The sequence below is a fragment of the Glycine max genome, chromosome 14 (genome assembly GCF_000004515.6).
Source record: "Glycine max cultivar Williams 82 chromosome 14, Glycine_max_v4.0, whole genome shotgun sequence".
NCBI lineage: Eukaryota > Viridiplantae > Streptophyta > Magnoliopsida > Fabales > Fabaceae > Glycine > Glycine max.
The window spans coordinates 2,465,918-2,489,332 of NC_038250.2; the positions used below are offsets into that span (position 1 = coordinate 2,465,918).

The following is a 23,415-nucleotide window of genomic DNA, read 5'->3' on the forward strand; positions in this document are numbered from 1 at the left end:
ATATTGATATTTCTTATCTATCAAGTACCAAATGTTAATAATATATTTTTGAATTTTATTAGTTCTTAAAATTCATTTCCCCTTGACATCAAGAAATCCTCACCCACCACCTAATACGAAACAAGTGTCCATAGGATGTAAAATTTAACCCCATGTTACATTTGGCTACCATGGAACGATCCCCATAAGATGCTTCTTCAACATTTTCTATTGGCCAGCTCAGGAATGCAACACGTGTACCCTCTGTTCAATCCCCTGCACCACTCCACACGGGAGCTTCATGTGCACATGCACTGCACACTCCTTCAAGTCAACACGCATATTTACGTTAATTTTTTCGACACCATCATAAAAAAATGCAGCACGCGGTACTATTTGTATTATTTTTTAACTTTGTTCTTTTTTTATTTATTTATAAATAAATGCCACAACTTGTAATTTTTTATAGGATAAAATTAGTGGATTATTTTAGGCAGTTTTATTTTGATGATGTGTGTACAACCACGGCCTTGTTATATATATTAGACCAGGTTGTAAGGTCCCCCACTTGTTATTTTAAATCAATTTTCAATAGTATTAATTATTGAAGTAAAACTTTATTTTTAATTAAAAAATATTATATCTAAAATATACCTAGATTTTATCCTTTTCTCTTTCAAATTAGCCACATCGAATTTTACTTTTAACTAAAACAACTTTTATTCTTTATGAAATGTTAAATAAGTATATATATATATATATATATATATATATATATATATATATATATATATATATCATATTATTAAGAATTTTTTTTTTCATTACTTTGAGTTTCAGAAATTCACTAATTTCTTATGTAAGTAATGAAAAATCCTATGCAAACCCAAAACCAAAAGATAAATGTTAACTACTGTTTAAAGAAATGAACATAAAAAATATCAAAAAATATATTTCAAATTAAATGTACTAAAATTATTTTAAAAAATAATGTAATTTTACTACATTGATTAAATTTTTTCGTTAAGTAGGAAATATTATAAGTATTAAACAATGACATATATGCTATCACAAATCAAGGATTCTATTATTAATAATATTTATCATTGAATAATTAAAAATATTAAATAAAATACTCCCTCATCCATTCTTTTACAATTATCGGTTGTTTTACAAGAAAAAACAATAAATAAATAAAAAAGAATAATAGTTTTACAAAATTAACCTTATATAATGGTTAATTCATTGATAGATTTTATTGTCCATCATTGATATTAAATTAAAATATATTTTTGATCTCTAATAAATATTAAAATTTTGTGTTCATTTTTTAATAATATTTTTTTTCATCAAGTCTCTAATAAAATAATAATTTTATTTTTTATTTTTGACATTTTTTGTTAGTGCCTAATAACGAATTTTATTTTTGTTTTTTGATAAATTTCTTCATTTGTTATTAGTTCCTTTAAAACACTAATAATAAAAAAAAAATTATCAATAAAAAACAAACAATCATAAAATTCATTAATTTATTATAAACTAAAAAAAATGTCAATGATTACAAATAATTTTTTTTGTTTTATCATGGACTAAAAATGAAGACTTTTTTTAATAAGAAACAAACACAAAAGTTAAATATTTATCGGGAATTATAAACATGTTTTAGTTTTAATATTATAAAAAATATAAATAAATAAATATAATTAATATTACATAAAAAATTAAAATAATAATTATTTTAAGATAATTTATTTATATGACAATTATAATAAGATGATGAGAATACATTCAATATCCCAATTAGGTAACATTATTAAAAGAATTCACTTGACCATGTGAGGGCAAAGATAATTCAATTAAAGGTTGCATTAAAAACTTTGAAAACATGAATGTTCCCCCAAAGAAAAAAACGATTGGATTAAAACTTCATCTTTGATTCAAAGTCATTGTATTCATTAATGTCCGCAATAAATGCATAAATTCTGAGCATACTACTATAAAAAAAAAATGTTAAAAATAACAAATGGGGCCCTCACTGGTGGTGTAGAATAATAAGGTTGTGGTGGTACACACTATATCTTTTCCTGCTTTCCATGCCACAATCATGAAACAGACAATGATGATGATCTGAGGAACCGTGTTTGTCTCGTGTCTCATCCATGAAGAGAAGGAGAAGAAGGGATCCAAAATCAGAAGAAAGTTACGAATTTTCGAGATGGGTCTGTCCAAGGAGAATCTGAAAGGTCTCATACTAGCTTTGGTGTCAAGTGGGTTCATTGGGGCAAGTTTTATCATTAAAAAGCAAGGCCTTAGAAGAGCTGCAGCAGTTTATGGTGTCAGGGCTGGTGAGGGGATTTCTCCTTTTTCTTTTTTCTATTAGAATTTCTATTTGGAAGCTTGTTTTTGGTTATGCATGTCTTTGTAATTTTTTTGTCATTTTGTAGGTGTTGGTGGGTATTATTATCTCTTGGAGCCATTATGGTGGGTGGGAATGATCACAAGTAAGCTCTAAGTGCTGTTTTAATTTTGTTTCTATGCTTTTAGTATTGTCATTTTTGTGTTTTTTGGGGGTAGAATCTAGATTTTCTTGTACCTTAATGGTTTTATTTTGTCTTCATAATTGGTTTTGATTTTATCCAATCTTGTATGGAATTAATTGGATTTTATTTTTAATAGAATTTTTGAATCTCATAAGTTAGGATGAATTAATTTCGTTCTGCATTGTATAGTGGATCCTGGATTTGATGTTTCAGAAGCTTTATTATTTGCTAGATTTCTTTATTATACACTCACATATGGTAGATCAGTTGTAGTGAAGTTGAAGGTTGATTAAAATATGCAAATTTTAGTTTATCGGTGATTTTTTATTTATCTGATTTCTTGCAGAATCTGTTTCTGTATGGTTTATTGTACAGTGATTGCAGGAGAGGTTGCAAACTTTGTTGCATATGCGTTTGCTCCTGCAGTCCTAGTTACCCCTCTTGGTGCACTAAGTATTATTGTGAGGTATTCCCTTAATTTTCATTGTTGATTGAGAATTAAGGTGGTGCTAGCTTCTAACATTGGCGACATAACATGGTTGCTTCTTCAATGATGTTTGCATGGTATCCTCTAGTGCTGTTTTGGCTGACATTATTCTGAAAGAGAAGCTACACAATCTTGGGATTTTAGGCTGTATAATGTGCATTGCTGGTAGTATCATTATTTTTATTCATGCTCCTAAGGAACAACCTATTACATCTGTTCTGGAAATATGGAATATGGCTACTCAACCAGGTTAGAATACACTGTCTTTTTTCTTTTTCTTTTTCAATACAATTCATTGTAGTTCCTTGATAACAAAGATATCCTCCCTGCTTGCAGCTTTTCTGGCATATGTGGGCTCAGTAATAGTATTGGTTTTCATTCTGGTCTTCCATTTTGCACCAAGATGCGGGCATACGAATGTGCTAGTTTTTACTGGCATTTGTTCATTGATGGGTTCCCTCTCTGTAAGTAAATTAATTAACTGTTATCTCTCCTGCTAAGTCTTCTGTTTGATAATTGATCTTAACTTCAAAGTTTAGTTTACTCAAAGTTATTAACTTTAAAACATATACAATCTAAGGGACACGATTTCATGTCAAAATAATTTGGTTTTCACTATTCATTCCTATTTTTTAATAATGAATTTCATTTCATAAATAAAGTTTAAGCTTCCATATAATTTTTTATATATATTTTAGTTGTATGGTTATATGAGACTATGGTCTAAAGTTTTCTCCCTTTCCCCAATTACATGGATAATTATTTCTGTCATAATAACCAATGATATTTACTGAAAAATTGTAGTAACGCTGCAATAATATGGTGGCTGATCTAAATTGAATTGCTATAATTTTGCAGGTGATGAGTGTTAAAGCCCTTGGAACTTCTTTGAAATTAACTTTTGAAGGGAAAAATCAGTTAATCTACCCAGAGACATGGTTTTTTATGTTAGTTGTGGCTATATGTGTCATCATGCAAATGAATTATCTTAATAAGGTTTGTTACATGATCTTAAAATTAGCATGCTGGGCTTGTCGTACATATATTTTTATCTTAATAAGGTTTGTTAGTGAATCCGGAAACAGCCTCTTTGCATATGCAAGTTGTGTTTCATCTACTCTATCTTGATCCATATATTCCATAGGAACTGTTTATTTTTGTGAGCGGGGGGTGATAAAAGAAAGATTTATTCTAAAGAGGAGGAAAAAATACTAGCGAGGAGGATATCATTGGGCCTAAGAGGCTAAAAAATGAAAAATGCAACTAAAAACTTCGTACCCCATTGCCCAGAGGCTCTTCGCTATGCGAAGGTATGGGGGAGGGATGTTGTACGCAGCCTTACCCTTGCATATGCAAAGAGGCTGTTTCCGGATTCGAACCCATGACCAACAAGTCACCAAGGCACAACTTTACCGCTGCACCAGGGCTCGCCCTCAAAAAAATGAAAAATGCAACAAAGCTGCTAATTTCTTTATATATGAAGGAGACTCCCTTACAAACTATATGGGTATGGTTGTGGCAAGGAAGTGAAATTACGCCCATGAATAAGGATATGAGAGATTATGGAGAAAAAATAAACAAGCTTCATAGTGTAAGGAGCTAGTCTCCAGCTATTACCCTAGCTTTCTTTTTCATTTTCTTGGGTTGCCACTCTGTAACAGAGGTTTATACCTCTGATATAGTTCTAATTGAGTATCAACATTAGTTTTACCATCCTTATTCTGGTTCCTGACAACATTAGTTTATTCTTCTAAACGATTGTACTGTAAAACTAGTTTTGAACAGAGCTTAATGGCATTGATTGATTAATTATCCCAATACCTAATGGGATAAGGCTTGGCTGCTGTTGTAGGCATAAATTTCATAGGAGTATCTTTGGGGTGACTCAAGTTTTGAGATTTTGGAAAAGTCAGGAAAATAAGTTTATTTACTTGGACCTTTGGCATATATTATAATATTGCTAAATTTGGAATGAAGCAAAGCAAAGAAGCTCAGATTTGAGGCTTCTGTTTTGTTGTGACTTATATATGAGTTTTTATTTTTTATTTTTATCATTTTGTAGTGTTTGGTGTTTTTGAGGAAAATAGAGGCGGTCTTGTTGCCAGACTCTTCCTTTGAATTGGAATGCAGGGAAGTTTAGCTACAACTTCATATACAATTAAGGAAGATGACAACTTAATATAAAACAGAATGAAAAATCTTACGAAATGAAATTCTGCTAAGCTTTTTAAAAGATCTAGAATTCTTTTCATATCTCTTTTTAATATTTCTTTTGTTTAAGTTAATCTTATCAGACAGTAAGAGGGGAATTACATTCCATGGGAGGACTGTTTCTGATAAGATCATCAGTAATGGCTCCTATGATTTTACTAGTTGCATGTTAAATCCTCCATACAACATACAGTATTACAACATGCGAATTCCTATGGAATGTAAATTCAAGATAGAGCAAACCTCAGAACTCAGAACTCAAGATGAGTACCCGACACTAAATCTCAGAACTAAGAGATTACATAATACAACAAAAGTCAAATCAAGATACAACAAAGTAAATTGTTTTACATCATGCAACTAGTAAAGGTTTGGTGTTTGGTACTCTATCATTGCTTACTGATAATCTTTAATCTTATCAGAAATTGTCTTCCACTATCAATTGATTGTAAGTTCTCTATACAACATGATTTTACTTTTGTAGTATTATGTAATCTCTTCTGAGTTCTGAGGTTTACTTTAGGTACTCTATCATTGCTTGTACAAAAGAGATCTGCATATTAGTAAGCATGTGCACCTGAACATTAGCCTGGTTAGGTGGTTACTTTTCTGTTTCTTTACTTTTGTTGGTTTCTTAATCTGTTTGAATGTGCTATCCCTTGATGTAATGACTTGGTCTTTTAGATGTTTAAAATGAAAGAATTGTTTAATTGTCGAAAATACTGGCATTCATATAGCTAAACTAGCGGTATTGAGAACTCCTCACAATGACATAGTGATCCATTCTATTTTGTGAAGTTTATTCTTCTTTTTTCTTTATCAAGTCTTGTTCAAAATGATGTCTGAGTTATATTCAATGGAAAAAGAAATCAATTCTAGAGAATTCAGATTTTCTCTGTGCATTATATACAAAGTTCTTATATATGAAATTTTGGATCAATTATTCTTCACTGACATGATTGCAATATTTCAGGCTCTTGACACCTTCAACACAGCAATTGTATCTCCTATATACTATGTCATGTTCACAACACTTACAATACTAGCCAGTGTAATAATGTTTAAGGTATAATCAACTAGTTTTGGCATTTAATGCTAAATGCATAAGATGTTTCTGTTGTCTACGAATTGTACAAGAACCTATTTACATTTAAAAATAATGCTTACAGGATTGGGATGGCCAAAGTGGTGGAACTATTGTGTCAGAAATATGTGGCTTCATCGTTGTACTCTCTGGAACAATAATGTTGCATGCGACTAAGGACTTCGAGAGAAGCTCTTCTTTTAGAGGTGTGATAAATTTGATCATAGCACTTAATTCTGCTGCCACTGACTATCCAGATGAATGTATGGAACCATAATTGATATTCTTTCATATTTGCATTTGTTGAAACAATTGCAGGCAGTGCTCCTTCATCGCCTACGCTATCTGCCCGACTTTTTACCGGAAATGGGGACTCATTACTTAAGCAAGATGAGGAAAATGGATCTCCCGAGAGTAATATGTGCTCAAGAAGGCAAGAGTTGTATTAGATGGTTAAAGATCTTAATTCATTTAATTGTAGGGGGAAGGAGAACCCTTCCCTGGAGAATCTGAATTAGACCATAGAATGATGGGAGATTTGTGAAGCCATTCTTTTATCTTGAGCATCTTAGGAATTTGTCCTCATAGATTTTAGTTTTGACTTTGCAAGACGGTTCTGGAACCAATGCTTTGCAGGGTACATAATGTACAGCGTGTCCACAGTTTCTTTTGTCACGAATGGTTTGTTCACTTGTCAAAAGTAGCTAATATGCTTCAAATAGTTAGATTGAGATTAGTTGTATTTCTGAGGCTCTCTTTACATGAACCAGAAAAGAAGTGAGTGGGGGATAGAGATTATTAGTTTGTGAAAATCATATGCATGGTGATTTTGCTTTGTTTTTCAATTTTATTTATTTGTTTTCTTTGTCAATTTGGCTTGGCATAGAGGATTCATTTGTGGTTTGTAAGTAATTAGATATGTACAGAAAGCTAAGAGACTTCTCTCTAAATTTTAGTTTGCTATGAATAAGAAATATGTTTTCATTCTTACATTAATACACTATGTTTGTGAAGCTCTCAAGATTATTTGTATAATTATGCGTTATGCTCAAGTAAACATATATTATGAACTAACCATTGTGGGGGTAGGGCCTTGAAAGTTTCAACTTCTTTGATGAAGCCAAGAAGTGAACCTCACCTCAAAAGTGTACTCTTAATGTTAGCAAGGCTCCTGGCAATTTCCCTAGCTGTCTCTTTCGTCCTTGTCTCAATTTGTGTTAAGAACAATGTTTTGAGAAAACACAAATATAAAGGGAAGAAATGCACGTAAAAAACTGGGATGGGATGATAACCTAAATTCTAGTGCAATTTTAATTCCCATACACTGCATTTTGAAATTGGGTCTCTTTGTTGGTTTGACATTCAAAATTTAACATTTGTTGACATTAGTCATCATCTACTTAATTGATAGGATGGTTTATATAACTAATCAATAACACGAAAAGCATTTCAGATATCAAAACATTTTTTTAAAAAAATAATACGGGATTTCATATATTAAAACATGTAAATGTCTAATATGGACATTTTTTAAGATATTATGATATGTAAAATATTTTCCACATATTTGATTAGTTAGATGTTAGTCTGTCAAATAAGTAAGCTAAGGGATAACTGGTAACAATGAAAAGACCTAATTTTGACATCTAATAAAATTTAGGCACTAAAGTTGTTTTAATTAGAAGTATAAAGATTAAAATTGCACAAATATAAAATAAGGGATGGAAACCACATGAAATAAGTCTAATTTTTTAAATATTATTTTCAATTTTCACGGATAAAATAAATGTATGAACAATTTTATAAAATAAGTTGAATAGAATCTTGGTTGAAATGTTTTTTTTAGTCATTGTAATTTAAAATTTTTTATTTTATTTTTGGTCTTTGAATTTTTATTTTGTTTTTATTTTTTATTAATTATATTTATTTATTTTTTGTATTTAAAACATTTTAAATATTTTGAACAATAAAAAAAGTATTCAAAAGATTACAAGGATATGAAAAATAGACATAATTACAAGAATTAAAAATAAAAAAAAACTTTACAATGACAAATAACAAAATTACTTAATTATAAGAATTAAAAATGCATTTAAACTTTCAATGGGTTGAAAATTTGATAGAAACAATTAAAATATTAAATGCAACGAAGTTGGAAGAAGCGTGAATTCTTAGCAAGAGGATTGTTTTCTGGCCCCACCAGACCTATCTTCGTAAGATATTACGAAATGACTTAATTCTTAAGTTTTGAAAACGCGACATGATTTTGCATTACACAAGTTTATGACCATCAGCGGGCGAGTTGGTGAAGCAAAGTCAACTCACTGGAAACTCGGTTGAACTCGGTGTGTGTAGAAATGGCGAAACTTGAAGCCAAGCTAGGGATGATCTTGGACTCGGTGGGTCAGTTCTTCTCCGGCAAGGACCATCTTCCTTATTGTGACTCTGACGTCGTAGCTGTATGTTTCATATTCATATGCTCTTTCTCTGTTAGGGTTTTAAGTGTTTGAGATTGCAATTGATTAATTAATTGTTGTTGTGTGTGGCACTGCACTGGCAGGGATGTGAAAGAGAGGTCTTGGAGGCAGAAAAACAATCATCTCAAGAGTATATGCAAGACTGTCTCCTGCGTTTATCATGGGCTCTTGTTCACTCCAAACACCCACAAGATGTGCACCGTGGGATAGCCATGCTTGAATGTCTCTTACTCTTTCATCATGCAATTCAATTATGTATGTGTGTTAGTTGATAGTTAAATGACATGCATGTATTTACATGGAAATGGCAGCATCTTTGCCTGCTACAGAGGACCCACTGCAGCAAAGGGAGAAGCTTTATCTTCTGGCTGTTGGATACTATAGAAATGCTGATTATTCAAGGAGTAGGGATCTCGTCGACAGGTGCCTCGCGGTATGTATCCATCTATCTAAGGAATCTCAATCGTGATATTTCATCACATTTATAATTTCTTATACACGTAACATGTCCATCAAGTATCGACCAATGAGTTTCTCATCGATGACTAAGATTGCTTACTTTATCCTTTACTCGGGACTTACTTTAGAGGAGACAAATCCTAATTATACAGCGTAATGATTTTGCTTTTTCTTTTTGTGGAAAAAAAAATATCACAACCTTGTGTTTTCTGCTATTGAGGTGTATGTTTTGGATCTGAAGGAGAAGGAGGTTGTGCTTGTGTTGTGTGAGACTCTCTAGCATAATGCCCGAACTATATTTGCTAATATGCTGAGTTTCAATGTGTAGCTAGTTGCCATCATGTTTTGGAATAGAATCTGACTTCTGTATGCATTCTCTGAAGCCTGTACTTATTTTACTGTAACAATGCGTTGGCAGAAAGGAATACAATACATCGTCTGTTGGGATGACTCTTACTTGATGTCTTCACACGATTTGAAATTGAATTAACCATCTTGAACACTTAGACACTGGTTGTTGAATGTAGACATTTGTTCACAAGAATCATATACTCAAGTCTTTTTTACTCCTCTTTTCCTTTTCATATACTCAAGTCTTTGATGCGTTGTTTCTTTGTTATAGAGGAAAAAGTTATAGATTCAGTATCTATATGTTTTGGGTGTTTTTTGTGATATCCCTCTCCAAACCCAACAACAAATTCCAAGCAAGGGCAAAGAACACCATTTTTTTATTTATTTTAAAATTTGATCTATTGCATATGCACCAATGCAGCATCTATGTACTTTAATGTGATATCATGTCAATGTTTTCTTCCTTAGATTGCACCCGACTGGAGGCAGGCAGTGACACTCAAGACAACAATCGAGGATAAGATCACCAAAGGTTCCCATCAATTCTTGATTTTCCATTTAACATTTTTCTCTGCTCCTTTTTTCTTGCCAAGAGCAAGAGGATAAAGCACTGACTGCTTCTTTTCTTTCATTGTAGATGGTGTCATTGGCCTAGGCATTGCTGCAACTGCTGTAGGACTTATAGCAGGTGGGATTGCAGCAGCTGTGTCTAGAAAAAAGTGACAAAATCCTTTCTATCAAACACACATGATCTGATATGTAAGAGGCAAACATCTATATTACTGTGATTTTGCTGCATCTTACTGCTTTTATGAAAAGGAGGGCGTGAACAATAATGTGTACAAAGCGGTGGAGATGATGTCTAAGTACTAGATGTCTAGATGAGAGATGATGTATTGTGTGTCTTCATGTTTAAAAAAAAAATATACCCCTGTATTTTTGTCATTTCTATAATTTATTTCCTTTTATGTTTTTATCTCTATCAATACCCCCTCTCTCCTCCCCCAAATTTCTTATAAAACAATCCAATAACGCTACTCACTTTGAGATATGTTATTTAAGCCGTGCTGCACTGCCTCTAACCTTGAATATAATAATGTATCAACAATTTCAAGTTCGATCAAATCATTGTTGAAGATTTTACGCATTCAACAAGAAAGACTACGAACGAAATTAAAACATATATGAGGATTGAAATATTTATATAGATTAGAACGAAATCTTTAAACCAACTGGATTGAATCAAATTTGGGAGGCATGTACAACAATTTGGCAACTCGCACTATGTGTGCTTTCACCTGGAAATCTCCTATGACAACAATTGACAACGAAAATGAGAGAAATGCAAAAACTACTAATGTTCATTTTATAGTTAAGCTAAGCTAATCAGGTCACTAGCCTTAGAGGTGGAGTTAGGAAAGTCAACACTTGTGACTGCGCGTACGCTGGTAAAATTGACCATAAATTGTTGCATTGGCAGAAATTCGAATTGGGAAGTGAAGGGTAATTAATCTTTCACTGCTGATCTCCGTGAGACTTTTCTAATTGTTAGGGTATCATACCAATATTTGTGTTAGACTTTATACAATTCACGCCAATTTTTACCACTTGTTGATTGTTATGATTTGACATGATGGCTTGAAATTGCTCAAACCATAGCCATCCAAGAAAGAACTAATTCACGGTTGTTTCAAGGCACAAACAAGAAAATAATGTAATTCTGTTTGAGGCGAAATACCCCCCAAGGACTAAGGTAGGCCATCACCAAGAAGTCACTTCTAGGAAATCCCTTGAAGCTTCCTAATCCTATCCCACTAGAATCACTGAATCAACAAGAGTAATTAAATGAAGGAAACTTCCGTGTAATTCCCTCTAAGTACACGGTCAAGACAAACCACAGAAAACAATTTTTGAGGAGTTACAATTCCTTGAGGATTTGAAGAGTGAGGCTTCAGTAGAGAGACCTTCGATCAAAGGTGAAGAACCTGAAGATAATGCATCACTCAAGTTTATGCTAATTCTACTCTTAATCCGCAGCATTCTTTTTGACTCAAATTAAAAATCATGTAACAATATTTGAACCATTAGCATGTGAAAACAAGATTACGTACATTTTTCCTTTCAAAACCTCAGTACAACTGTACAGGAGTCTCTTGCAGTGAGTTTCCCTATCATAAATACTAATTATTTGATTCTGAAGTAATAATTTTTTAAAGTATTAATTGTTGAATTTTTCACCTGCTAGTTTGAAAGCTATCTTGCATACACCATCTGACATTGATGATTCCTATGTAATTTCGTTTGGCCGTAGCATTCTTGGTTTTCAATTCAGCACTTAAAAACAAGGTAATTACTTAACAAGAACTAGTGTCGACATTAGACCATTAAACCACATGTCAAATTTATATATTTGGAGATTGACAGATTGTATTACTAAGGAATCCACTAGACACTTGCTTGTTTTTCTCATGTCTTGAACAATTTATTTTAACTTCCTTTTCTTCCTTGATAGTGTTCTACTGTCAGCAATCCTCCCAAATAATATATTTTGCAGCATTCTAGTTTACCGATTTTTTTTTGGTGAATTATGAAATAATTATGTATCATAATACACTGATTATTTGCTATGCAGTTACCAGACTGCAGTTACCACATTGCTTGTGCACTAGATCTGATGTTTAATTTTGACAAAAACTAGAAATTCATTCAACTGAAGGGACTAGGATTATGCAGCAATACAGAAAGAAACCAAAAACGAGGCTCAATCATTCACAACGGTGGGATTCACTTTTTCAATCACACGACAAAAGAAATAGTAGGTTACACTTGGACAGCAATTTCTTCCTTCAAAACAAATTCAACTGCTTCATTTTGCCATGCAAGGGAAGATGGAGAGTCCCATGACAACGGAGAAGATGGAGGAGAGCTCCACTGCATTGAATGGTCAAACCAATCGGAAAAGTTGGGCATTGGCAATTCTACTGGTTCTGGGTAGCATTGAGGGGAATGAGGAACCTAACGCCACGAGAAAAAGGAAAACAGAAGATAGAGCAAATGTTAGACAAAGGGAAAGCAACAGTAAAAAGTTTCTAATCAACAAAATGCTTAAAATTTGATATCAACTTGTAGTGGATTGATTATTAAATGCTTCAATCAGGATTTAAATCATCTTAAAGCATGTTATTTTTATTGTATAAAACAAAATGAAATAGTACATATTCAGTATTTGTTCTCAAAGCACCCCTCAGCTTCAAATACATGTAACCAAAACAAACTAAAAAAGGGGTCAGAAAGAAACATCATTACCTTTATCAGCTCTAGGATAGATATGGAATCTGCAGAGATAAAATGTTGTTAGGAATTTTATCAACATAATCTAATAATAATAACCATCAACATGATAGTCAGGGAGATCCAAATTTAATTCACCAAAAGATTGAATAGGAATATGTTCAGATATATTTTAAATCAACTCATCTCACAAGAAATCCTTTTTGTCAAAAGTTACTAATGCCAACTTCAATGCCAAATGTCAATTATCTCTTCATTGTATTCTAATAAAGAGTGCTACAAATAAGTTACTCAAGAACTCACTCACATGTCAATATATCACATGCACAATCTCATCATAAGATTCAATACCACATTTTACTTGTAAGTTGTGACTGTAAAGTTAAAAACTATGACATTGATTTAATTGATGTCAAAATTACAAGGTAACCATCTTTTTGGTAGACTAAGACACTGATTTAATTACACCATAAAGATTTTCACAACTCATGCCATACATCGAATACTGAAGTAAAAGCCAGTTGCGATTACCATCTTGTGGAAGAACTGTCTCAAGATTGAAATTTCTCATAGTAGCATTTTGTGCCTCAATGCACTTCTTGTGATCATGCAAGAACATTTCCTCCTTTACATTAATATCTTGCTTGGGTAAATTCCTTTTCTTAACCGAGGCTTCAGGGTGGTGAAGTGAACTTTTGTTTGTTATATCATTTAGAGCTTTTCGACCTGCAATCCCTGAACCATCTTTCTTTCCATTTGTCTTAGAATTCTTCGACTTAGTAGTCTCTGTCCCAAGCAAACAAAAAGGGCATACAAAACTAACACAGTAAGAGAAGAGTGCAGTAGCCACCAATAATGTTACAGAATGCAAAGTCAATTTCTAAACTTTGAAAACTTTTTCATTGCTAATTCATAATGAATCAACTATAGTAGTTGGAAATTGGTGTTATAAGCAGCATAACATAAAAATTAAAAATGCTTACTTTTAGAATGAAGATTCAAGTTTTCATCTTTGATAATCAGGTGGCCAGGAGCAACAAAATTAGCCATTATCCAATTTCACTTTTGTCAGAGAGCAAAGACTTTGATACTGGACTCTGCAAAACAAAATAAAAAATTTGTGTGAATAAAAAACAAAAAGGTTATGAACATCACGAGGAAGAAAAACCTTTGCTAGTGCTAATATTTTCTTTTCCATAGCAAAATCCCATAAGGTTTCTAGGAAAGTGCCGTTTACTCCTATGTTTCCCAATTCCAAGTATCAATCAATCAAGTACACTAACTTTAATGAACATACCAATTCATAAACATTAAAGAAGTAGAATTCAGAAATATAACAAAAAGCAAACAGAAGCAATAGAACAAACCCGAAATCGCAGAAAGGTTAGAAGTAAAGACCGCGAATAGAGAGCAACGAAGATGAATGATGACGAGATGCAGAAGGACCCAAAACGTCACCGTTCGTTGGATTTTGAATTTTGTGTGGAATCCCGCTACGGCCGCATCGTTTATATATTTGAGGACTTTTGGACAACACAGCCCGTCACGAAATTACAAAATTACCAACTTGCCTTCTTCCCTTTTAATTCCTAATAAACATTTTACCCCTTCACTAACTTTAAATATAAGAAGAAAAAACTTATTCCCACTCATTAAAAAATATTTTTTTCTTTTACTGAAACACATTTTACTCATTTTATTCGTCATCAAACTGTCAAGGGATCACATGATTTGAAGTATAGATCGAGGCTGGGTAACAATGAATAAAATTAGTTAATTATATTTAATTAGACTAATTTTAATAAAAGACAATTTTTCAATTTAATTTTTATTGGAATTTGATATAAAAATAAATAAAAAATTACTAAAATTAACACTTCAATTAAATAAAGGATATTTTAAAGATATTAACATTAAATAAGGTCAAATTAATTAAAATTCTCTTATATTTGAGATTAGAGGATATATATATATATATATATATATATATATATATATATACTTATTTAATTATATAAATTAAATTATTTTATTTTCTTCTTTAATAAGTTAAATTAGTTCCATCACTCTAAAAAAATAGGTTTGATTGACATTTGTTGAAAAAATTCTAGTCAATATTAACAATAAGATAGTTGTGATTAATATTCATCAAAGAAAATTCTAGGCCATGTAAGTCAAAAAACAAATATTGACTAAAAAATATCATTAAACAACATTGGTAAAAAAAATTTAGTGGACATTGACAAAAAAAATAACCTATGTTAATGTTGACCAAAAAATAACCCCTGGACCGAAAAAAATCCTAATCAACTTCTGAAAAAAAAAATGCTTCAGCTAACTTCAGACAAAATAATTATGATCTCAAACTCGACTTAAAAAATAACTCTGGTCGACATCTGCATTCCAAAGTAGTAGATGCCGGATTTAAGCTCAAAATGCGATGAGAGAAAGATATATTTATTCCAACTTTAATGAAAAAAGTAGTAATACTCCATATTGTTTGTAATGAGAGCAGCAAAGGAAACAAGGACCACATGCAACGATGCAATCATTTAGGATTTTAATGTTGCAAGTCCTTGCTCAATGACGGAACTAAAATACTCAAACTCCCCACTACTTGTAAATAACAAGCGAAGCTCTACCCCTCCTTCTTTGTCTCCACTTTCTGCAAGAGTCACACACAATATTCGGGGATGTAACATCATCTCCACTTTGTTAGGTTTTCCAAATCCAAAGTCAGTCCCATAAACATCAAATTTAGGTGACCCTGCAACTAGCATTGTACTTCCCAATACAAACATCTTCCTACTTAATTCCTTCCAGTTTTCTGCATCTTTAAGAGGTTCAGTTTTCATATCAGTTATTGCCCTTGCAATGCCCTTCACTGCCTTCACAAAACCACCTTCTCCCTTTAGCTCCTTTCTCTTGAGCATTGCATGACATCTTGTTAAGCAATTTCCAACGTATGTTGCTGGTATAGGATACTCAAAGCGATCTCTACAATCTGCTGCAAAACGAAAGTACTCCTCTTTCATGATCTCTTGTTCATCTTCATCATTATTATCATCATGTCTATATTTTGCTTTAACCCAGCTAGCCCACACGAAACCACATGTAACCACGAACTTTGATAGATATTGGGGTGCTTTCATCAATTCATCATTTTTTTCCAACTGATTCAGCACCCATCTTTTCATTCCGTCAATATCATCTCTTCCAAAGGAAACTGTTGCCTTAACATAGTCCTCATGATGATTAGGAGTTTGACCAATGAGTTTGAGTTTGTCCTTCCAAGTTGACCTCTCTTCAAAGTAGTCTCTTAAGAAGATGGCCTCAAGTCCCTTGGTGTCCTTGAACACTTCCCTATCAAAGCAAGGTGTTGTCAAGTCAACTCCACCACTTCTACAAATGCTTGACCAATACTTAATGAAATAACAGCTACTCCTTCCATCCATGATCACGTGAGAATTTGTTATGGCGATGCAAAGGCCATGGTTGGGGAAAACCGTGACTTGCAAGGCCACCAATGGCGAAACATACGTGTCCTCATCATCATCACCATGCACGGTTGTGAATGTCAACATGGGAACTAAGTGATCCAAATCTTTTAGATTTTTGGGGTGGTTGGATGAGAGATGGTTGAAATATGCTTTGGACTCGACGATGGTTAAGGTGACAGAGTCATCATCGGTGCAGCGAATGAAGGGTTTGTTAGGTTGTGGTGGACACAGGAGATTCCCAGCGAGAGGGAAGAAATGTTGAAGGGTAAGAGAGAGATTGTGTTTGAGAGAAGGGAGTAAAGTTTCATAGAAAATGTGTGGGGGATGGGGAAAGTGATAGAAGAATAAACGTTTCACATAAAGAAGACGTGCATAAGGCAAGTCAAGGAATGATAGAGGAAATGACATGGTTCTACTTGTAGCTGGAGCTACCTGAGATTTATCAACAACCTTATGTTCTCTATGCTCTGCCATTTGTTCACCTGCTCAAGACAATCCTGATCAAATTAGATAAGAGTACTATAGATGATAAAGTTCTCTCTCAATAGATTATCTAGTGTAATTGCATATATCAGGAATTCAAACTCCAAACCTCTGATTAGGCTGAAACAAACTGCATCAATTGATCCACACGCTCAACTTTAAGAAAAGTTTACTTTAGAGCATATATAAGGACGCATACAAATTGTTCATTATACGATTTCTTTCCGAAACAGTGATGAAACATGCATCATTGACCACAGCCCACAGAACAAGCAAGAGAAGAAAATTTAACCCAATGGCAATGTCAAAGCAAGATGACGGAACAATCATCAAACAAAACATTAATCTAGTTCATTCCCCAATAATCCCAAATTTCAAACAACATATAAATGCAAGCACAATATAATGAGGCCTAACTTCCAACAAACATACCTTGGATTTTTCGAACCCTAAAAACTCGAAGACTTTCTCCTCGTACTGTACAACAAGAGGGGTAGCGTTTTTGGAGTTTGAGCTTTGAGGGAAAGGAAGAAGGAATAGAATTTTGAGCAAGGCTGATAAAAGAGAAAAAAAAAAAAACGTTTGTTTATTTATTCAGAAGATAAAAAACGTTTGGTGAAGAAGCATATATAATATACTACAAGAGTAGTAGTAAATTGAAGCTCCCCACGCAGCTTAATCTAGCGATTAAGAATGCTCAAACGCTGTCAACCGTCGGATACCATCTAACCCAAATTAAATACAGCTTTTAGCACCTAGTTATTTAATTTAAGAGAATTGTTAGTTATTAGTTAAGAAATTAAAAGGAAAAATATAATTATTTATTATAAAATTTATAGTACAGCACAAGAAAAAAAATTATGAATATTAACACAACTTTATGTATTTTAATAAAAAAATTATTTTTATTTCCTTAACCAATATTTATCTTAATTTAATCATCTAACTAATTATTTTCTCACACATTAAAATATTTCCTAAATTTTCATAAAATAACATTTTAAATATTTAATATTTCCCAAAATTAATAATGTAATTTATCTTAGTTATATTAGCTTAGTTAAAATATAATTGCAACACCATTATTAAAGTTATTAATCAAAATATAGTAAACAAGAACAAAAATATACTAATCCCCCCTTCAAAATAGTCTTTTTTATTATTAATATTTTCACTACAATTTTAATTGGTATACTATAATAAGTTTATTTAAATTTGTGAAATTTTCACTTAATCTAAAATAAATAAGACCTCTTACAAAATTTTATTTTATTAAAAATATAATTTCAAAACAAATGAAAATATGTACATACATGTTCAGTTATGGAAATGAACGTGTTCAAAGCCATGTCCATTACAGTATTCCGCACCATGAATCTTCCAAAAGACAAGTCGATCAAAGATCTAAACTAGCTTAATTGGCCACTTGTATAAAGTTGCTTGCTGCCAAAAAATGGCTCCATAATTGAAGTAATAATTGCAAGAATAGTGAAATAAAGAGATTAATTTTTTTCCCAGAATAGTAGATTTATTGTGTAAGGTTAATTATATTGTAGCAATTTGTATACACAATGCAATCTAAATATCACCATATTTCACCGTTTAATTAGCTTGGAATCATCGTTTGCGTGTGACATCAAGTGATGTATTTCATACTCATACCTCTCTCGATCCAAACCTTATACCATAGAATTTTTTTTTATGTACTTGCCCCTGATAAATTTTGTAAATCTTTGAATATAAGAAATAAGGATTGGACTTGTTCAAATTAATACTTTTATTATTTATTTTATGTAAGCACCCGGAAAAATGTATTGACCCTGATAAATTTTGTAAATCTTTGAATATAAGAAATAAGGATTGGACTTGTTCAAATTAATACTTTTATTATTTATTTTATGTAAGCACCCGGAAAAATGTATTGACATTAAAAAATAAAAAACTTGCAAGATAGACAAAAAAAAAATAAAAAAAAAAAATGGATGAAAGCCAGATTTACTAACCACCGGACGATAACTGATTAATGAATAAAGTTCTGCTTTTTATGGCTATTTCACATTATAAAACTTGGATCACTCTCACGTTCAAATGTTATTTGTCATTCAATTTATTTATCCTTCTCCATATAATTTGATGCCATATAAAGCCCCCAGTAACAACTTAAAACTATGAAAAGGGAAAATAAATACAGACTAGACTGTGTTCGAAATTGTTTGCATGGTTATTATGTACAGTAAAAAAAGTTTATACAATATTGAAAACTATCATGTATGTATAAATTTATTAATTTTTAAAATAATTTAAATTATAATTTTTAATTAAATAATAATATAAAATTAGTTCACACCGTTACATAAGCATTAAAACTCTTATATCTATAACTGTATATAGAGTATTTTAGTAATTACATTTTTATACTAATTTTATTTTTATATTTAGATTCATAAATTATTATTTTCTCCCTATAACTATCTTTACACAAATCACTTCACTAGCTTCTATTATATATTTTTTTTATTTTCTTAAAAAATGAAAAAGCAATTACCACGGAGTGTTTTTTTCTTCCTTGTGAACGATTATATGATGTACGGATTTTTTTTTAAGGCCATTTTATATTTTCGTTAATTTCTAAATAATAAATACTTTTAAAAAATGATTATACTTGTTTATTTTTCTGATAAAATACAAAATAAACAAGTATGCTTAATGTTGTGAGATGTGGTGCACAAGAATTATAGGGGACTATTTTGGTCCACAGAATTGCATCTTTTCCTGATTGAATATTTAAACTTAAAACAATATATGAAAATCTCAGTCGTAAAACACCACAAATTATAAACATATACTTCAGAACTTGAAACATCGAAATTGAAAATATTAAAAAAAAATTAAAGAACAAACATACAACACAAAATAGGCATTCTGAACCCATAAGCAACTTCGAAATAGAGAGTTTTTATTAAAAAAAAAAAAAGACTCTCATTTACGCCTCTTCGCATTCAACTAGTCCACTCATTGGAAAATTTGGAAGGGAAGTTTGAAAATTCCTCAACCTTTCTGACATTTCATGGTTTTTTTTTTCTTTCTCAATTTTGTATAACCTCAAATCTAAATTATATTCAGACGCAATAATATATTGAGTATATTAACATAATGTTTCGGGTATGATGGACTCTAAGTTTAAATGTCTATTTGTTTTGTTAGGTAATAAAGATAAGTTTGTTTATAATCTATATGACTTGACTTTGAAAATGATGTAAAAGTTTTTTTAAAAAATATATTGAGGATCAATTAATTAGAAATTTTGAGATTCAAAGATACACCCAAACAAGTTTTGTTAATAAATTAACATAAATTAAGACAAACTTAAATTAAGACAAAGAAAAATAACAAATCCAGCTCAAGATAATACTGTTTCATCTCAAGTGTATTGATTGAAACCAAAAATGACTTAAATTTTATGGTATATCTTAATTTTAAGATATTACGAAATCAAATTTTTTAGCTTTTCTCGAATTGCTATTTGTTTTATACGTTATGGCTACGTGTTATCACACTTTTAGAAAATGTTAGGGACAATGATTTAGGGTAATAAGCTTAGATTTTGTCAAATATAAGCCATTAAGGCCAATCATGAATAACCATTTTTAAGGGGTTATTAAGCTGCCAAGAGTCTTGGCTCTTTAGAACTTACTTATTTTGTTAGGTTACACAAAATTTCCTTGAACCACTTCTTCTGTAATAAAAAAAAAAAAGAGGAGTTCCTCAATAAGGTAGGGAAGTCATCGCCATGGAAGGGTAAAGTGTAGGTGTGAATTGTGATCCATGATGCATCGATCTAGAGAAATCAATGTAAATTTTTTTGAATGGTCTCTAATAGCAGTCATGCACCAAGTTATCACTCCTAGTAAGTAATCTTCCTCAGATTGCAGGAAGGAAGCTTCTAGGAATTTTATTCTATTCATCCCCTAACAATCATTTTTGGAAGAAAGAAAATAGAAATTCAAAGAACAATAAGTCAACAAGAGTTGTGTTGAGTAATCTCACCATTGCAAACTTTGTTCACAACCTACTAATCAATTCAATTTTGGGTTCCCTTTTTACACCCTTTATTTTGTGTTGGGTTACAAAAGCAGTGTGAACACTAGGTTAATGTTTGGAGCAAACCAGAATATTATTCAGGCACAAGCTGCTAGAAAGAGGGAAGAGTATCTGAATTTAAACTATGCAAATTATCAGAAAAGGTCATGTAAATACTAGTTAATAAGTAACATTTTCCCTATTTTTGTTTTCATTACCATGCTATGTGACCATTAAGAAGCATAAAAAATGTCTTGCAAGTGGATAAATATTTAACAGAAAAAGCTAGGCATGGAGAATCAACTATCATATGAATGATCCACACATATATATGCTTCTCCCACTTGTTTTTGATGAACAAAGATGAATTTTATTAAAACAATATCAGCCCTGCATGAGCTATCAGATAGCCTAGGCATGATTTGTATATCATATTTATGCGGCCCCTACCCCTTACAAGTTACAAAATACGTAACTATCAGCCCACCTATACAGCTTTTTGGTGTTTCTAAAATCTCATAAACAGTAACATAAAAGATCATGCCCTTCTACCATGCAACATAACCACAATACAGTACCAAACTATAGCCAATGACCCCATAACCGCAAATGAAAACTCAAAGCACAAAACACAACTTCGACCATGCACTTATCCCTACTGCAGTGTGTGCATGTAGCATGTTCAATGATTTTAAGCTGAGCAGACAATAATTTGGAAAACAGTGCTTCTCCAAAGTTCAAAGTATGTATATTTAACATTTAATAAACAGAAACAATTGATAAAAATCATTCAAAGATTTAAGTTGTTCTTTTATTTATTCCTTTATCAATACTGTGTACTCAACCCATACGTACTATATGTACTAAATGAAATCAAATTATACAGTTGTACGCTGTACTCAATTCTGTGCTAATAACGTGGTAGTCGACGCCATTGAAATATGCATAGTGAGTGAGCTGTGCGAACGAGCAAGCCTTGTACGAGAGGAAGAGAAAGACCTGCAAAGGATAATACTCTGTAATGGGAAGAATTAAAATTATGTAAGAAGTCAAGTGCAAGGACCATATTCATTGGAAGGGTAAAAGTAAACGAGAAAATCATAGGCATGAGAGAATTTTAAGAAAACAGAAGCATATACAATTCCGTGGTGAAGATAAATAAGTTTTTGCTTAACCCTCACAGAAAACATCTGTTGAATGATCAAATTGGTATCCTGAATTGAAATAGCAAGTACTGGACAAGTTATTCATTATATGAATAAGCATCATAAATATATCATGAAATTAATCCTACAACACTTGTTCCAGAAAACCCAACTTCTTAGCACCCTTTATTTTTTTTTTCATTTCCTCTTAAAATCTTCAACAAATAGAGTAGTGGAAACAGCCTAAAGTATATTCTCCTCCTTACAGCACACCGCAATGATCCAAAAACCCTTGTGGCTGCTTGTTACAAAATCAGGCACCCCCATCACAAATAAATTCATATTTTTTGAACATCTCGTTGCAAACATGAAATTTGGACATACATCTATTACCTTTACATTTCATCGCAAACTTGAATTTTGGACATGCGTGTAAAATTTCAACTGCAACATTGTATGTAGATAGCTAAGAAAAGAATATGCTGGATGTATATGTATTGGGATCAATATCAATGACCATTAAAGGGTAACAAAGGCAGAACCAATTTTTGGTATGTTCTGTCAGCATTCCAAAACTTCATGAAACAATATGAAATTTCATATTCATGGTGCCAACCCTTTTGTGGAGGCTTAATACTACAACCATTGTACCTGCAGGGCCACCAACTAAGAACCATTCTTACACACAACACCACTTGCATTCAGAAAAAACATAGACGAATCCATCCAAACAAAGAAATCTCATCTATTTAATTCAAAATCACCAAGAAACATCGTTTAGTCCATAAACATTAAACCAATAGGTATTGATATCAAAAAAGGGCGTAACCTGAGTCATTAGATCCTACTATACAACATAAAGAGCGTAAGTGTGCCTTACGATGAGAGCATGCGTGCAACGTGAGAGAAGCAAAGCATACCGAGAACTGCATAAAGAATTTCAATTTCTTTAATTTTTTAAGGAATTTGAAATCCTAAGATTTTAGTTTATTAAAATACGAAAATCTCAAATTCTTCTTAAATTCTTTATCCAAACCCCATATTTTACAAAGAATCAATCTTTAAAAAATTAAATTACCCTATCAAATCACCCCATCCAAACACACGAAGGTATTTAAAAATTAACTAATGCTTCATAGCACTTTTTTACTTTAACATATAGTATGAAATTTAAAATATAAATAAATCCTATATCAATTAAAATGCAACTGTGTTAAGATTAATGAATAAAGTGGCGCAGGCCGCTAGGGTCTCTGCTCCTTAGTCGTTAGATATGTCCCCAACTCCGTATTACTAAAAGTGCAAGAGCAGGAAAAAAAGAATACAAA

The 23,415-nt window shown here is 31.9% G+C and overlaps 4 protein-coding genes across 7 annotated transcripts; 2 read left to right on the top strand and 2 right to left on the bottom strand.

Moving 5' to 3' along the window:
* Window positions 1-2,056: 2,056 nt before the first annotated feature.
* LOC100793445 (probable magnesium transporter NIPA6) lies at window positions 2,057-7,299 on the top strand. 3 transcript variants are annotated; one of them, XM_003545343.5, is made up of 9 exons: window positions 2,060-2,324; window positions 2,424-2,480; window positions 2,895-2,985; window positions 3,095-3,255; window positions 3,343-3,470; window positions 3,865-4,002; window positions 6,191-6,283; window positions 6,387-6,507; window positions 6,620-7,299. In XM_003545343.5, exons 1-9 carry the CDS (start codon window positions 2,195-2,197, stop codon window positions 6,748-6,750), a joined length of 1,050 nt encoding a protein of 349 aa, XP_003545391.1. In that variant the 5' UTR covers window positions 2,060-2,194; the 3' UTR covers window positions 6,751-7,299. The 3 variants fall into 3 exon arrangements, 2 of the variants coding, with proteins under 2 accessions (XP_003545391.1, XP_006595769.1); XM_006595706.4 differs by having other exon boundaries at window positions 2,240-2,324; window positions 2,866-2,985; XR_005888427.1 differs by lacking the exon at window positions 6,620-7,299 and having other exon boundaries at window positions 2,057-2,324; window positions 5,069-6,283; window positions 6,387-6,443.
* Window positions 7,300-8,597: 1,298 nt separating this feature from the next.
* LOC100796607 (uncharacterized) lies at window positions 8,598-10,474 on the top strand. Its single transcript, NM_001254353.1, is given in 5 exon segments — window positions 8,598-8,760; window positions 8,862-9,000; window positions 9,090-9,211; window positions 10,057-10,120; window positions 10,226-10,474. Coding segments are annotated over 5 exon segments (513 nt in total). The 5' UTR covers window positions 8,598-8,658; the 3' UTR covers window positions 10,312-10,474.
* A 1,870-nt stretch (window positions 10,475-12,344) lies between these two features.
* LOC100798738 (protein PATRONUS 2) lies at window positions 12,345-14,418 on the bottom strand. 2 transcript variants are annotated; one of them, XM_006595707.4, is made up of 5 exons: window positions 14,278-14,418; window positions 13,863-13,976; window positions 13,411-13,665; window positions 12,895-12,923; window positions 12,345-12,603 (listed from the first exon to the last, which is right to left on the bottom strand). In XM_006595707.4, exons 2-5 carry the CDS (start codon window positions 13,927-13,929, stop codon window positions 12,409-12,411), a joined length of 546 nt encoding a protein of 181 aa, XP_006595770.1. In that variant the 5' UTR covers window positions 13,930-13,976; window positions 14,278-14,418; the 3' UTR covers window positions 12,345-12,408. The 2 variants fall into 2 exon arrangements, with proteins under 2 accessions (XP_006595770.1, XP_003545396.1); XM_003545348.4 differs by having other exon boundaries at window positions 14,247-14,411.
* Window positions 14,419-15,320: 902 nt separating this feature from the next.
* LOC100801403 (coumaroyl-CoA:anthocyanidin 3-O-glucoside-6''-O-coumaroyltransferase 1) lies at window positions 15,321-17,474 on the bottom strand. The gene is made up of 2 exons (XM_003545351.5): window positions 17,295-17,474; window positions 15,321-16,861 (listed from the first exon to the last, which is right to left on the bottom strand). Exon 2 carries the CDS (start codon window positions 16,851-16,853, stop codon window positions 15,432-15,434), a length of 1,422 nt encoding a protein of 473 aa, XP_003545399.2. The 5' UTR covers window positions 16,854-16,861; window positions 17,295-17,474; the 3' UTR covers window positions 15,321-15,431.
* Between the last annotated feature and the right edge of the window lie 5,941 nt (window positions 17,475-23,415).